This window comes from Drosophila miranda, chromosome 2 (genome assembly GCF_003369915.1).
Source record: "Drosophila miranda strain MSH22 chromosome 2, D.miranda_PacBio2.1, whole genome shotgun sequence".
Taxonomy (NCBI): Eukaryota; Metazoa; Arthropoda; class Insecta; order Diptera; family Drosophilidae; genus Drosophila; species Drosophila miranda.
Window position 1 is genome coordinate 11,527,300 of NC_046675.1, and position 15,320 is coordinate 11,542,619.

The window sequence follows — 15,320 nt, forward strand, 5'->3', positions numbered from 1 at the left end:
GTATGGATGTAAGGACGAGGCAAGTTAGACAGTTAGTTGTATGGGTAACAGTAAATAACAGTAAATAGTTAAAGCATGTAACTTACGAGAAATAGATCAATGGTAATTGGAACAGGAGATGGCGATGGCGATTGCGAGGGCAAATCGCAGAGAGCGAGGTACGAATATCGGTACTAAAACTTACTTCTACTTAGGCTTAATATCATTGTTATCTAATATATACATATATAAACCGACAACAACACCCAAACACCCACAAATATATATATATATATATTTAACGAACAAATTGTAACGTGTATATGTATATGTAGCGGCAGTGATTGTTAAAGAAATTGCTTTGTTTTATGTTAGATTTTATAATTTACGAGAAAAACAAAAAACGAAAACGGTAAAAATGCATACAAATACAGAATGACTGACAAAACACAGAATTATAACATTGCATATAATAAATACAATAAAATATAATTGAAAAAAAAAAAACTAAAGATTGAGTTTTCCTTTGGTTCGAGTTGTGTTCGAATTTAATGAATCCACTTTTATGGTTCTGTAAGAAAATCTGAAAATAAAATTTATCACATTTGAGTTTTAGGAAACTACCTAACTTAATAGAGTAGTAAAGATTTCTGATAAGGAAGAGTAAAGACATTTATTTGAATTATTTGAAACGAAAACCGCACATTTTAAACATCCGAGCCTTACAACATTTTGCACAAAAATCGTATGACATTCTATAATATTTGTACTTTCCATATGATGTAATAATAATATTATTATTATAATATAGATAACTAGTCTGTCTATTATAGGGAGGCTTGCCCCCTTGTAGAAAAACATTTATATTTTCTGCATGTATGTATGTGTTTATATAGCAGCTCCTGTATTTGGATCAGCACTGTAACTGCACCAGTCATCAGATAACCTTTATCATTCTAGCCGAGTAGATGCTGGTGCCCCCAAATTGGAAGCTAGGGAGCGAGCGAATTATGCGAATCATGTGAATCATCCAGACAAGCTGATCCACCCCACACTGGAGGGTGCTATTTTCGAAAAATAATATTAACTGCCAGCTCAATTCATTTTCGTGCGCCATATGCCGAATTTATTCCACTGGACAGCATTCATATCCTTGTCACTGATACATTTTCAAAGTTAGGCGCGCAGCTCTAATATCCAATCGATAGTATCGATAGCCGTTTTGTGGGATTTGCTCTTTTTTGGCCTTTTTTGCTTAAAGTTTAAAGTGTAAACCCTATTCAAACACAATCCAATAAATAGGAGTCATTAAAATTGGCCAATCTTGTAGAAAATTGATTCATAAATTTGGATGAAATTATGTGTTCAGTGCAAAATCGAGGATTCGATCATAAACAGAGAATTATTAGCCCATTGTTGACCAGAGAGTATTAAAATAAATAAACATACAGTATTATTTTCCGCGGTTAAACCACTAACCTTATAGGGAAAAATGATTTTAAATTTTTCATTCGGAAATTTCAAGCTGTTCACCTGTTCAAATTGAGGGGTGCTAAGTAGTAAAAGCTCGTTTTTTCTTTGGTATATTTAGGTATACTTTGAAAATAAGACGGTATATTACTGAGGGTCCGACGGTATATTTTATCCGCGGTCACACTGCGTGTCCAATTTTTTCCAACTTTTAAAATTATAAAAATAATAAATAAGTAAAAATGGCTGGTACCTCAAGCGCATCCGCAAAGCCTGAGGTGATCGATCTCACTAAGCTCAGTCCGGACCAGCTGATGCAGATTAAGCAAGAGTTAAAGCAGGTGAGTCCCGCGTGTGGGTGTTTCTGGCTAGCGGCGCGTGTGAGTCATGATGGCGGTGCGGGGCGAGGGAGTGGGAGAATGGAATGCAGCACATGCTAATAAAACTCGTCTTTGCCTGTATTTCCGCAGGAGATGGGCAACATACAGGAGTCGCTGTCGACTCTGCATGGCTGCAAAGCCAAATACGCTGGATCCAAAGAGGCGTTGGAAACGTTCCAGCCGGACTGGGAGAACCGTCAGATACTAGTGCCGCTGACGAGCAGCATGTACGTTCCCGGACGAGTGAAGGACCTCAACAACTTTGTCATAGACATCGGCACCGGCTATTACATCGAGAAGGTAACTAATATCCCTGCTACTACTGTCCCAGACTGGCTGTTGGAACATCTGTTTGTTTGATAGGATCTAGAGGGCTCCAAGGACTACTTCAAGCGCCGCGTCGAATACGTGCAAGAGCAGATCGAGGAAATTGAAAAGATACACCTGCAAAAGACGCGCTTCCTGAACTGTGTGGTTGGCGTGCTGGAAATGAAGCAGGCCCAGCAGCAGCAGCAGCAGCAGCAGCAGTCCAATCAGAGCGCCTAGGCAGGCGTCGCGGGAATGGGACAGGAGTGACGTGATTGGGCAATGAAGCAGAACAGAAAGAATTAAATTATTAAACTTATAAACACGATGTGTGCATTTAATTAACATAGTTTATTAAATTGTTCCACTATTTTTTGGCCTCCTCCAATGCAACGCTTAGAACCTTTATCTTCTGCTCGTAGGCGGACCTCAGATCCTGCAAATTAACCATGTTTAATGGGCTGGAAACTTCATCATGCCGCCCAAATGTAACCAACCTTGAATATCTTCGATTGTGTGTCATACTCTGCCCGCAACTTGTCATACACGCCCTTGGATATGACCAGTTTCTTCTCGGTCAGTGCACACTTATCCTGCTCGGCCTTGATCCACAGCTGGCTCTTCTCCAGTCGCTCCTGTGTGTGCTCGCACTCTGCGGTCTTCAGCTGCAGCATGTCCTTGGTTACTTGGACCACGTCCTTCACGGACTCCACCTGCTTCTTCAGCACGGAGATCTGCTGTTCCTGTTGCTTGTTTACCTTGGTCTTCTCGAACAGCAGTGTCTTTGCCTTGAGCAGCAGCTCCTCCTGTTCTTGGCGAGACTTGGGCGCCTCTGTCCCGCCCAGCATGACGGACTGCTTGAGGGCCTGCTCCAGCTGAACCACACGCTTCTTTAACCGCTCATTCTCGAATTTCGATTCCTTGAATGGGGCGATTCGATGCAGATTCGGTCAATAGATGGGGATGTTCGATACTAACCTCAAAATCTTTTCGAAGTGCTCCGATTCTCTTGCGAGACTCCTCTAGCAACGCCTGTTTCTCGCTCTCCAATGTAAAAACCATATCGAGCAGCTCATTTTGTGGCTGCTGGTGCTGGTGCTGCTGCTCCAGCTGTGGCTGTGGTTGTGGCTGCACTTCTTCCTGCTCGTTGGCAGTGGCCAGTTCTGTGTCATTATTGTTCACATCGCCTCCAACAGCGCCCTCGTCAATTGTTCCGGACATTTTATTTTTATGGAAATTATTACCCAAAATATACCAACAAATTCTCCGAGCAATGTGCGTTATGGCTGCTCTGACTATTTGATGTTTTCTTTTCCGTATTAATAGACGAAACGAAATAGTGGCAGACGCTATTTATAGGAACTCTCGACGAAAAATCTGCTCTCCGGAGCAGAGTGCTCTCGCGGAAGGCAATTGCTCTCCCCAAAAGAATTTGAGAAACATAAACAATTGATCTCCAGTTTAGTTGGCGCCTCAGCATATCCTGAAGTTTCATTTATTATGCCTTGAAGCGTGAATGAGAAAGGATTACAGATTACAGATGTGCGGTGTTAATACAAATCGCAAAAATCGCAAATCGGAAAACAATTCAATTGTTATTACATGAAATGTGAGAGCGACAATTGAAAGTGAGTGGCGTGGGGTAGTGTTTTAATTAAAATTAAATGCCTAAACAGAGTAGAAAACGTGTCATTTGCGCACGCCCTAGCCGTCCAGCTCGCCGGCGGCACAGGCATCGGCATAGCTCTTGCCGCTCTTGTCCTCCGGATTCAGTTTGATCATGTCGTCAATGCGCAAAATAGTGATGGCTGCCTCAGTGGCAAACTTCAGGGATTTAATCTTTGACATGGCGGGCTCTAGGACGCCAGCCTTCATGTTGTCCCTAACTACGCCCTCGATCAAATCCAGGCCGGTCCACTTGAGACCAGAGTGCTCGGGCTTGGTCTGACTGGAGTTGTGGTAGGAGCGCAGCTTGGCCACCAGATCAGTGGCATCCTTGGCCGCATTCACGGACAGTGTCTTGGGAATGACCAACAGCGATTTGGCGAACTCGGCAATGGCCAGCTGCTCGCGGGAGGCTATCGATGTGGCAAAGTTCTCCAAGTAGATGGACAGAGCGGCTTCCACGCAGCCACCGCCAGCAACCACCTTTTTGCTCTCCAGCACGCGCTTCACCACGCACAGGGCATCGTGCACGGAGCGCTCCATCTCATCACAGTAGAAGTCATTGGGACCACGGAGAATGATGGAAGCAGCAGCGCTAAACAAGAATTAATATGTAACTTTTTTCCATTCGAGAAGTCTTTGAATCTGGTACTTACCGAGCCTTTGTTCCCTTGATGAGAATGAGCTCATCATCGCAGATACGCTCCTGGGAAATCTCGGCGGCTTCACCCACCATCGAAGCATCGAAGCTCTCCTCACCATCCATATTCGTCAGAGAGGTAAGGAAAGCGGCACCAGTGGCCTTGGCAATGATCTTCAGATCACTTTTCTTCACGCGGCGCACAGCCATGGCTCCGGCCTCAACGAAATACTTCATGCAGAGATCATCGACGCCGCCGCTGACCAGAACCACGTTCACACCAGTGCCCAGAATCATATTGATGCGCTCCTTGGTGATGTCCAGCTCACGCGCACGAATGGCCTCCAGCTTGTCGGGATCGTTGATCAGCACCTGCACACCCATCTTCATTTTTGTCTTCTGCAGCGAAAAGTCCAAGCAGGCAATCTTTGCGTTCACAATCTTCTTCGGCATCTGCTGAGATGCAATGGTACAGTTGAGGGCGTACCCAGGGATCAGAACCGATTCCCGGGCCGACTTTCCATGGGCCTTCAGCACATTGATGGCCTTGATCGAGTAGGCGGTCTGGCCCCTGGGGTCTGTAATCTTAACGGACTGAGCAGCATCCACAACCATGGTGGAGAAGAAATCGGAATCAGCGCCAATAATCTTGGAGCTCATCGAAGTTTTGGCGATGTTGATCAGCGTATCGCGACCCAGTTCGTCCACGGGGGCAGTCAGATGCTCGGAGATGTACTTGCAGGCCTCCTTGCAGGCAATACGGTAGCCGGAGATGATCGAAGTGGGATGGATCTTTTGCTTCACCAACTCGTCGGCATTCTTCAGCAGCTCGGCGGCCAAAATAACCACAGATGTGGTGCCATCTCCGACCTCCTCGTCCTGCAGCTGAGCCAGCTCAACCAAAACCCTTGGGAGACCACAATTAATCATCATTCACATTGTGCCTGTTGCCATCTACTTACTTGGCGGCTGGGTGCTCCACCTCGAGCAATCGCAAAATGGTGGCTCCATCGTTGGTTACCGTGACATCACCGATGTCGTCCACCAGCATTTTGTCCAGGCCAACCGGCCCCAAGGAGCTCTTCACAATGTTGGATATGGACAGCGCGGCCATAACTAAAGAAAAGACAGGATGGAAAATGGAGTCATAACCTCACTTTGCACTGTTTACAGGAGAACTCATATTATCATCATTTATACTATGAATTCATTAGATAAACCTTCGCTTTTCATTGGGAAGGCCTCCGACAACTTTGTTCGGGAACATTCTGGGCCCGTAAGAGACCGCCTGACCAGAAACGTGCTTCGCCCACCGGCAGACAGACAGACGCGCTCTGCAGCTGTTGTTAAAAGCAAATGTTTCTTACCATTCTGTGTGCGCACCGGCGCTCCAGACTGCCGCGTGCCCGCAATAGATAAAGGACTTGCCATAGTCGACATTTTGCTGTGTTTTTTTTATGACTTTTAATAGAAAAAACGAAAATCAAATAGCAACCGCACGATGAACCGCCTGACTCACTTTTGGACAGTGTGACCCCGGATTTATTTATCAGATATACGGTCTGACCCTCAGAAATGTACCAAAATATACCGTCACATTTTCAAAATATACCGTAAATATACCGATGAAATAACGAACACTTAACCCATTTAACCCTTTATATAAACAGGATAACAACTTGAGTTAATCCTTCTTTTAACTTTACTTAAAAAAAGACCACGATATCTTTCACCTGAACTGCGCTAAAATTGTTTAAGGATCATAATTTTCGTGGAGGGTATTAAAATACCCACTTGTTCTCTGCCCATGATCGGAAACCCTATTTCTTGATTTTGATATTCGGTTTAATATATATTATATTAAGAATCGTTATAGTATTGACGATTTTCATATGTTGAACCCAAAAAAAAAAACGTCGTTTCCGTTACAATACCGTGTCCGTTACCAAAACCGTTGGCGTTACACCAACCATTTCCGTAAACTGCGACCGTTATACTTTTATGGGTATTGTCATTTTGTAGGTTAGGCTGAATTTTTCTAAAAAACGATGCTTGATACTTGGATGTACACACATATATCAATATTCTATTGTTGTGAGTTTTATATTTTAGAAACTCAATACGGAGAGAAACAATGAAATAGGTAAAACAAAATGATGAGCTCAATAATTTAAATCGAAAGGAGTTTAAGGTTCTGGTGCCTTGTCGAATGTGCAATAGTTGGGATACCCAATCATTACTATCATTACCCATTAGCCAAAAGTAGGAAGTAGCGTAAGCAGCATAATTGTAGCATATATAAATATATATAAAGAAGGAATGAGACTGTATAATCTCTAGAGCTTCGCACCAATGCCGGACTGTTTGAAAAAAATGAGAACAAATGATATAGTCCTTTTTCTGAATTTTCACATCAGTAAGCTTCATCATCATTTTATTACATCAGTTAACATTTATTAGCCACATTCATATGTTCAACTTGATTCTGAACATAGGTTCATTGGCACTGTATTCTTTGTCGAAGTATCGCAGCAGACGGAACATGACGGCGAGTAGGCCTGTGCCCAGGCCATCTCCCAGTGCCGTCAGATAGGGAATGGCAGAGCTGTCGGGATCGATCCTGTATTTCCAGAGCAGATGCACCAGGAAGTGGGCGCTCCACAGGAGTATGAGTAGCTGCAGCAGGCTGGTCAGAGCAAAGGAACCCAAGAACACAGGACCAACAGAAATGTGCCCCTTATAGAGATAATCGGCGATATACACGAGAATCACGTTGCCCGGTATGGAGACAATAATCAGAATACGCGAAACGCGGGAGTAAACAGTGCCATAGAAGTACACTCTGTGCGGCCACTCACAGATGCGCGTGTCCGTGGGCAGCTGTCCGAGCATGGAGCGTCTGTGCAGGATGGTGCCCATGTTGCTGGCCTGCACGCAAACCAAATTCCCGCCGATGCCATTGATGATGGGCGAGAAGACGGCGAATCCCATGAACTGCTCCACCGACGAGCAGAGCACAAAGCCCCCAAACTCACTGATGCACAGCGCTCCCAGTACTGGTACCCAGCTCATCATGAGGAGCGGGCGTGTGTAGCTGTTCCGGAGTGCCACTATCAGCCAAAGGGGCAGCAAGACCGCCAGGTAGCAGGCCATTATGGAAACATTAATCCACATGTACGACTTGGCCAGGTCGTACATGTAGGCAGAGCTGAAGGAGAGCAGACTGATCGTCACCACATCCCCGATGGAGGCCACAATCGGCGTGGCCATGTAGTCCGGATTGAAGCTGTAGCGCTGGGAGAACAGGATGATGACCATCAGCCCCGAGTCGAGGATCATGCACGCGGTGCTGGACGTGATCAGGGCCGCCGCTGTCAGCGTGGAAAAGTTTTCAAACTTCAGCTTATGGGCCACCGCGGAGGTGATAGCGATCGTGAAGGTGGACAGCAGCAGGGCGCAGACAATGGCCTGCACCTGAACCAGCGCCATGTTGCCAATGACTATCTTCCAGGTGTCGCCTTTGTTCTTCAAGTGCCCCAGATTCGAGTGCGTGCAGAATCGGGCTGCTACGCACATGTCCAGGTTGCCCTTGAGGCCGCATAGCACTGGAACCAGCACGAACAGCTCGGTCATTTGCTTGTACACGGTCCAGTGCTGGACATTGCCCAGCACAATGCCCGCCGTTATAGTTCCCATGCCGGCCAGAAAGAAGGGCAGCACGATCTGAATGAGTGTGGAGTACCAGGGCTCGCGGTAGATTGCATCGTCGCTGTCCTCCTGAACCTCCGGCTGCTCCTGTGGTTGTTCGACAGTTTGCTTCTCTCTCTTGGGTGCCATTTCCACTCCAAAAACATCCCAGATACATAAACATATATTGACGTATGTTTAGATCTGCTACTAGATAACAAATGCAATGCTTATAGATTTCATATACTCATGCAAGTTTTCGTTTTGTGTGTTGCTGAAAAGCATTTCGTTTAATTAATATTCAAATTGTTAATCGCCTTGAATCGAAAATAACAAAATAGTTAATACAAAAGCTGCTTCGATTAATACTTAATAATGCCATATGCTATTAAAAATAATACTTAAAAAGCAGTGACTACAAAATGGTTTTTCTTGTTTTCCTCATTTTTTGCATAATAAAAAGAGCTCTACGGGTGGGACCGGATCGTATGCACAACTCAGAAATATCGCAACTTTGTGGCAGACCCCATGGGCAACAAATCTGTGACAGAATTGGCAGGAATTGGAGAGACGCTGGGCGGACGCTTAACATCCTTAAGCCTTAAGCCTTAAGCCTAACATACAGTCCTTAAACAGCTCCTTATCCTTATTTAAAACCAAGTATTGCCCTAGCACGGTGCGTGCCTTGTTGAATCCAGCCTCGGTCAAGCGTCCGCCCAGCGTCTCTCCAAATCCTGCCAATTCTGTCACAGACTTGTTGCCCATGGGCTCTGCCATGCCCTTGAGGATGCACAGCTCAAACAGCGACTTGGACTGATTGTCGTTCGAGTCGCTGGAGTCCACCGAGCTGTACGACTCCTGCTGGTTCTTGCGCACCGTCATCGCAGAGTTCAGAGAGCACGCCGAAGTGGCCGCATTAATGGCCATGGGCTGCGAGGAGCTCAACGAACTGGAGCGCTTCCCGTTCGAGCTGAAGCCAAGATTCGATTTGGGTCTATTGCAACCAGCGGCAATAGCCTACGGAACAAAGAGAGGGGAAATCAGTTGCCGTCAAAAGCGGAAGGAGATCGAATGAATGCCTTTTACCTGACTCAACAAGTTGGTATCGTCCTCCGAGTCAATGGAAAGGGAACTCAGGGAATCGTCTTGCCAGTGCGGTGGCCGGGATGAAGATTGCTCTGCAGGAGCTTTGGGCTCCATGCTAGGACTACAGAGAAGCAGGAATTACATTGAGCCACAAAGTCCATAAATACGAGTACATACCCCACAGTTGTTTCCTTCAGCTGCACCGCAGGACCCACCAGACTGGAGCCGACAGTGAGATTGGACAGGCCAGAGACCACCGAAAAGTTGCAGGGGCTGTCCTCCACCAGGTACTTGCTCATCTCATCGCTGGAGGGCAGATAGCCGGGCAGCAGGATGCCTCCACGCCGCAGCATGGCAATGGGATCGTCGGGTGTCGGCTGCTGCTTCTGCATGCCATCGCGTATACACTGCTGCAGCAGATGCTGCCCTGCTGCCCCGCCACAGTCGGAGGTGTTCGAGGAGACTCCGTCGGCAGAGGAGGGCGGATCGGGGTCCTTTAGCTCGTTGCAGGAGTTCACAGAGATGGCCGAGAGATTGGTGTGGCTGCCCACCTTCGAGAGCAGGGCGGGTGTGTCTTCGTTGCAGTAGCTTCGGGTGGTTTCCTCCGTCTCCACCTCCGGGGCTGTGGGCTTCCGCTGCATTCCCATGTTGATGCAGTTGGCCAGCAGCAGATCGTCCTCGTTGTAGTGCACCACCTCCTGTGCCGCCTCCTTTTCATCGTCCACGATGCTGAGACTGCTCAAGCTGGTGGCCGTCGAGAACTGGGCCGGGGTGTGCTCCACATTGAAGCTGCTCAGATCGTCCTCAAAGACGCTGCGCAGGGGACGCATGCTGGCCGCCACTGGACCCGGCGACTGTCGGTTCACACTGTTGCGCCGGGGCGACTGCGGCATGCTCTGTGTGGGAGAGTCCGGCAGCTCGGATGGGGAGATTACGCCGCTTGCCAGGCGACTGAATTCACTGACCACCGAACTCTTGTCATCGCAATTGGCCACATCCACGTCGGGATCGTGCACGAGCGAGTCCATGGAGCTGCGGCGCGAGAACATCAGTGGGGTTTCCAGGGCAGAGGAGGGCTTCACCAGAACCTCCTGCTCCTCTTCCTCCACTTGCTGCCGCTCCTCCTCGGCCAGCAGCTGCTTCACAGGCTTGGCTTTGGCCTCTGCTCCGAGTGGAGCAGCTGCTAGCTGCATGGCCTTGATTCCCGATTCATCCAGACTGGTGTCTGTGTCCCGGTGTGCCCTCCTCGCAGTAGTTGATGGGCTTCTCCGGCGTATACGAACCGGATCCGCTGCACTGCGACAGCTTTGAGAGTTTCTTGGGGGCGGCAGAGGCAGAGGCAGCGGGAGCCTTGGCTTCCGGCTTTACCTCCGATTCGACTTCAGTCTTGGCTGCCAGCCGCAGATCCGTGACAGAGGCTGCATTGGAGATCACGTACGGCGTGTCCTCGGTCTGATAGCACTTGACACTATCGTCCAGGATGAGCAGTATCTCCTGTCCCTCGGGTTTTCCCTCGGGAGTCGCTGGCGTCTTCGTTGCCGTGGTCTTTGCTGATATGTCCAGGAGGTCGGCTTCCAGTTGGTTCTCGGCGTAGCGCAGACTGAAGTCTGTGGGCTGGTCGAGGTCTGTCTCCTGATATGTCGATGTGACATGTGTCTTGGTGGCGTTCTCGCTGTACTTGGCCGAGTAGTCGATGGGCTGCTCCTCGGTGGCCTCTGCATCCTGCTCCATTTCCATCTCGAAGTCGGTTATCTTCGGCTGCCCCTTGCGCTGGGCATCCGAGGCAGAGGCTGAGCGCATCAGATGCTCGTAGGCAGAGTCCGATTTGGCCGAGTAGACCGAGTCCCGGCTCTCGCTCTTCGTGAGCATCGTGGATCGGGTGAGCCGTGGCACTGCCGGGTGCCGACGCGACGAACTCGAGGCTCGCTTCCCGCCGGAGTCCAGGTTGTCGCACGTCTCCGAGTGTCGCTCGCCCAGCTCCTGCTGCAGTGCCTTGGCCTTGCGTGCCTCCAGCGTGGGCAGCGCCTTCAGTCCCATGGAGCGGGCAATGGGATCGAGCTGATGCTGATTCTGCACGGCCGGACGAAAGTTCAGCAGGTTCTTGAGGGCCGACGAGCTGCCCTCCGAGATCATGGCATGCTTCGAGTGGATGAGGGAGCGCAGCATCGGCACGGCCCCATTGTCCCACAGGAATTTCTGGTCCTCCGGGCAGCGGGCCGACAGATTCCACAGAGTGCCGCAGGAATTGCTTACGACCGTCAGGCTCTCCGACTTGAGCTGCTGCAGGAGAATGGCCAGACAGTTGTGCTGGCGCAGCACCTGCCGGTACGGCTCGCAGACGGCAATGTGGCTGGAGACGTTCCGGAGAATGCCGCCCGCATTTTCGATGATCTTGAGGGTCTTGCTGGGTCCCTCGTAGCTGAGCATTCCCACCAGGAAGGCCAGGGCGCCGTCCACGGCACAGAACTCCGCCTTGTTGGTGCTGCAGTGGGCGGAGAGGTTCCAGAGGGCCGAGAGTATGGCCTTCAGGGTGTTCTCGCTCTTGTTGCGCATGGCCGCCAGGGCCAGGGCCGTCACCGTGCCAATCTCGTTGAGCACCGCCTTCATGTTGCTGTCCGCCCGCCAGGAGAGATTGCGCAGCACAGTGGCCGTCACCTGGAGGAGATCGTCGGGCGCCGAGTCCAGCTGGGCCACCAGGGCATCCATGAACTGCTTCTGGCCACAGAGCAGAGCCTTGTTGTTCTCATCCCCGAAGGTGAGATTGGTGAGGGCCATCAGGGCGTAGCGACGCAGCGAATTGCCGCACTGATCCTCGGGCTTGGGCCCGTGGACGGCATGGTCCAGGTGCACCAGATTCGGGATGGCATGCAGGACCCCCAGGGCGCACATGGCATGGCGATGGTCCTCGTCGAAGCTGATCGGGCAGACGCGGCGGCATGGGATTGTCGCCGTCGAGGAAGCGCGACAGCGTATAGGATGGCTCCTTGCTGCGCGAGGCCCGACCCGAGCTGGCCGGCGAGCCACCGTTCCGCTGTGGCAGCTCCTCTAGCTGCTGCTGCTGGGCGGACTTCCGCTCAAAGTTCCTGTCCAGACTACGGTGCTCCCGCATCTCGCGCAGCTCCTGGGCCAGCATATAGTCGGGCGGAATGGGATTCTCGTCCAGGAAGTGCTTCGCCCCCGGCTTCTTTCCCACGACACCCACTGCCCCGACGCCATTCTGTGTGAAATTGAGGGTGTTGTCGTCCTGCGTGAACTCCTTCTTGGTGTATCCGCTGGCGGCCAGCTCGTAGTCGCTGATCTCCCCATCCCGCTCGTACTTCTTGTCCATCTTTAGCTGCTCGCCGGCAGCCCCGAACCCGTCCTCGTAGTCGGGAGGTGGCACTGCATCGTAGTCCAGGAAGTGCGGCTTGCGTTCTGGCACATCGTCTATGCTTAGGCCAGCAATGGCCGCCGTCACCAGGCTCGTGCCATCCACATCCTCCTCCAGCTCGGGCGTGAGCGTTGGCTCCAACATGACGGCGGAGCGGAGCAGCCTCTTCGGGGAGATCTCTGTTTGTGCTGTGCTGTGGTCTGGCTTTTGCTCTGACTGTGCCTCAAGTCAATGCTCCATGGCCTGCAAATAGTGGAAAGGAAAGCAAGTGAGAGGCGGAAAACGAGACTTTTAAATTTTTGTTTTAATTTTAGTGGCGAGTGGCCGGACCAAGACGTGGGCTAACGCTAACGCCTTTTGTTCGCGTCATCACTTGACGGCTATAATAGAATATTCCCCAGAGCGAAGCTGAAATGGAGACGCGCTGACGCCCCCGCCATATCAGGTGTAGGCTGGGCTCAGACCTGAACGAAGACAATCGCGGAATCAAACATGAATTCTTTATGGCACAACACATCAAATTTTATATTCGGAACGGCGTTTTATTCAGACCCTATTTCTGCAAGTGGTTAACATGATTTAACCTAACCTAACCTACTGAAATACGATTCGGTTCCGTTTCTGTGACCATTAAGGAAATTAAGGCACGCCACAAGCGAATGCAGCAAAAGAGAATACCCAAGAATATGAAAACAAATTACACTTTTAAAAGTCACTGAACATTAGTGTTGGATAAGAACTAGTTAGAAAAATATACCATAAATATACTGACGAACTCAAGTTCCATTATACATATTCCTCAATTTTGTTGTTCCGTCGAATATTATTAGCTAGATAGGACATTTAGCCATGCCCATATAGTTTTATACGATTGATGAATCAATTTTCTAACTAACTGGCTCTTTCGTAATACATGCTTTTATTGGATTTTGCTTAAAAAAAGATTATAGCGAAATAAGTCAAAAAACAAACGAAGAGGATAGTCGTTCGTATTGCTATATTTTGAAATTCCGTCACTCATATTGCTCACCTGCTCACTATGCTTTCCAATTAGTGACATACTGAATTTTTAAAACAGTAAAAAGCTTTGCCGGTAATACAAAAAGTGTGTAGCAAACGCAAATATGAGCAACAACTGCCAGAAAGCAAAACAAGAGAACAAGAAAAGAGCAAAAAAGAACAGTTTCGAAGGAACATGTTCAACTCTTTTTGTTCACTCACTCATGAGCAACACAACACTACTCTACATATGTATGTCTGAACTGATACTTGTTAAAGTACCTAGTCTTCAATCTAGTCTTTATTAATCCCATCTTTCGAGATCTATTATTATTATTATTACGAGGCCTTACTGTACTTCTTTTTACCGGCCTGTAGAAATACGTGGAAGAACCTAAATTCTATTATATTCCTTCTGTAGAGTGCAGGGCCATCACATGGGATGTATTTGAAACCTATGAGACACAGATATATTTTATCCCTATTTAGTTTTAGATTCTTCATTTTATCAGGTGTCAATTCCTATTCCTATATTTATATATCTTTGAAATCGTTTTCATCTAGTAAATAAATTTCAAAACGTAGTTTAATTTATTAAGAAGATAAAGATTAAGATAAAGAAAGGCAGTTTTTATCCCTCGATTCCCACTTGTCCTCTGCAATCCACTCTTATTCAAAAGCTTTGCATTTGTTTCCAAATTGGAGGGAACCGAAATACAATTTCCCCAGACTGATCCCCTTTCTCCAACTATCTATCTATCTTTTATATTCCTTTCTGTTCTATAAGGTTCCGCATCAACTTTCACGAGAACTCCAATTCTTTTCTGGCCCCAAGTGTCTCCTTTAGATCGTTTTTATGTCAGACATACGAAATAGTAATACGTTTTAGATCATATTTTGATCAGATAATGAGATGATAATATTTTACTACACTGCAAAACTCTGCTCGAAATCCGAATGCCATACCCTATAACAATCGACCGTGGTTCCATAATAAACATCTTAATAGTTACTGGCTCGGCTGCTCTTGCAACACAGAGGTAGAGACACATAAATAAGTACGGTGCGAAATGTAGGCAAATGATTGATTATAGTATGTTTTGAGAGATAGAGAGAGGAAATGGAGAAGGGTGGGCCAAATTACTTATCAATTAGGCGTGCCCCACAATCACTTTGCTGCTGTTGCAGCAACAAAAAAGGCAGAAAAGTAAGAGATAATGCTGATAAAGGAGTATAAAATCGCCATCCATCCCCCTCACACACACACACCCACACGCAAACACCGTTTCATGCATTGTCCCAATTGGACTTTATTGATTTTTCCTGTAAAAGGAATCTGCGCGGAGAGCGAGAAATAACCTAAAAACACTCGTCACCAAAATGATCAGTTATAAAGCATTCGACGCCATATAACTTTCGCCCTATTTGGTTAGGTTCAACAGAAGGCGGTGCAAAATTGTATATAGTAAACATTCTACGTTTATTTTCATAGTTTATTGTCACGAACACACACACGCACGCAAAGACGGACGACCAGAGAAGACGATTCCAATTTGAGACTCCCACACAGGGCTCCGTTCTGGGGACGTACCTTGACAGTTCTATGGAAGCGGTGCTGCTGTAGCCAGCTGACACATTTCACGCTTTATCACTGTTGTTAACTCTCAGATATTGCACTTATTTTTAATCATTACACCTTTCGCGATAAAAAAAAATAAAACGAACCGCTCAAAGTTGG

The 15,320-nt window shown here is 48.0% G+C and overlaps 4 protein-coding genes and 1 pseudogene across 4 annotated transcripts; 1 reads left to right on the forward strand and 4 right to left on the reverse strand.

The window, feature by feature from the left end:
- The first annotated feature begins 1,627 nt into the window (after positions 1 to 1,627).
- Positions 1,628 to 2,476, forward strand: LOC108156836 (probable prefoldin subunit 5). Its single transcript, XM_017288545.2, has 3 exons — positions 1,628 to 1,790; positions 1,920 to 2,129; positions 2,193 to 2,476. Exons 1-3 carry the CDS (start codon positions 1,692 to 1,694, stop codon positions 2,373 to 2,375), a joined length of 492 nt encoding a protein of 163 aa, XP_017144034.1. The 5' UTR covers positions 1,628 to 1,691; the 3' UTR covers positions 2,376 to 2,476.
- LOC108156835 (zinc finger protein 853) lies at positions 2,468 to 3,461 on the reverse strand. The gene is made up of 3 exons (XM_017288544.2): positions 3,114 to 3,461; positions 2,633 to 3,055; positions 2,468 to 2,571 (listed from the first exon to the last, which is right to left on the reverse strand). Exons 1-3 carry the CDS (start codon positions 3,354 to 3,356, stop codon positions 2,503 to 2,505), a joined length of 735 nt encoding a protein of 244 aa, XP_017144033.1. The 5' UTR covers positions 3,357 to 3,461; the 3' UTR covers positions 2,468 to 2,502.
- Positions 3,462 to 3,590: 129 nt separating this feature from the next.
- LOC108156834 (T-complex protein 1 subunit alpha) lies at positions 3,591 to 5,975 on the reverse strand. Its single transcript, XM_017288543.2, has 4 exons — positions 5,808 to 5,975; positions 5,403 to 5,556; positions 4,457 to 5,347; positions 3,591 to 4,395 (listed from the first exon to the last, which is right to left on the reverse strand). The coding sequence occupies exons 1-4, from the start codon at positions 5,878 to 5,880 to the stop codon at positions 3,840 to 3,842; spliced, it is 1,674 nt and encodes a 557-aa protein (XP_017144032.1). The 5' UTR covers positions 5,881 to 5,975; the 3' UTR covers positions 3,591 to 3,839.
- Positions 5,976 to 6,906: 931 nt separating this feature from the next.
- LOC108153942 (solute carrier family 41 member 2-like) lies at positions 6,907 to 8,277 on the reverse strand. Its single transcript, XM_017284038.1, has one exon. It carries the CDS (start codon positions 8,275 to 8,277, stop codon positions 6,907 to 6,909), a length of 1,371 nt encoding a protein of 456 aa, XP_017139527.1.
- Positions 8,278 to 8,413: 136 nt separating this feature from the next.
- On the reverse strand, positions 8,414 to 15,293 carry LOC108156157 (annotated as a pseudogene).
- Positions 15,294 to 15,320: the final 27 nt, after the last annotated feature.

Bases quoted from the DNA above. Each gene is read 5' to 3' on its own strand.
- LOC108153942 (XM_017284038.1), bottom strand. From the start codon at position 8,277: ATGGCACCCAAGAGAGAGAAGCAAACTGTCGAACAACCACAGGAGCAG.
- LOC108156836 (XM_017288545.2), top strand. From the start codon at position 1,692: ATGGCTGGTACCTCAAGCGCATCCGCAAAGCCTGAGGTGATCGATCTC. The intron at 1,791-1,919 runs GTGAGTCCCGCG...GTATTTCCGCAG, and splicing joins TTAAGCAAGAGTTAAAGCAG to GAGATGGGCAACATACAGGA. The intron at 2,130-2,192 runs GTAACTAATATC...TTTGTTTGATAG, and splicing joins CCGGCTATTACATCGAGAAG to GATCTAGAGGGCTCCAAGGA.
- LOC108156835 (XM_017288544.2), bottom strand. From the start codon at position 3,356: ATGTCCGGAACAATTGACGAGGGCGCTGTTGGAGGCGATGTGAACAAT. The intron at 3,056-3,113 runs GTTAGTATCGAA...GCCCCATTCAAG, and splicing joins CACTTCGAAAAGATTTTGAG to GAATCGAAATTCGAGAATGA. The intron at 2,572-2,632 runs GTTGGTTACATT...GTTAATTTGCAG, and splicing joins CACAATCGAAGATATTCAAG to GATCTGAGGTCCGCCTACGA.
- LOC108156834 (XM_017288543.2), bottom strand. From the start codon at position 5,880: ATGTCGACTATGGCAAGTCCTTTATCTATTGCGGGCACGCGGCAGTCT. The intron at 5,557-5,807 runs GTAAGAAACATT...TCTTTTCTTTAG, and splicing joins GCCGGTGCGCACACAGAATG to TTATGGCCGCGCTGTCCATA. The intron at 5,348-5,402 runs GTAAGTAGATGG...TGGTCTCCCAAG, and splicing joins GTGGAGCACCCAGCCGCCAA to GGTTTTGGTTGAGCTGGCTC.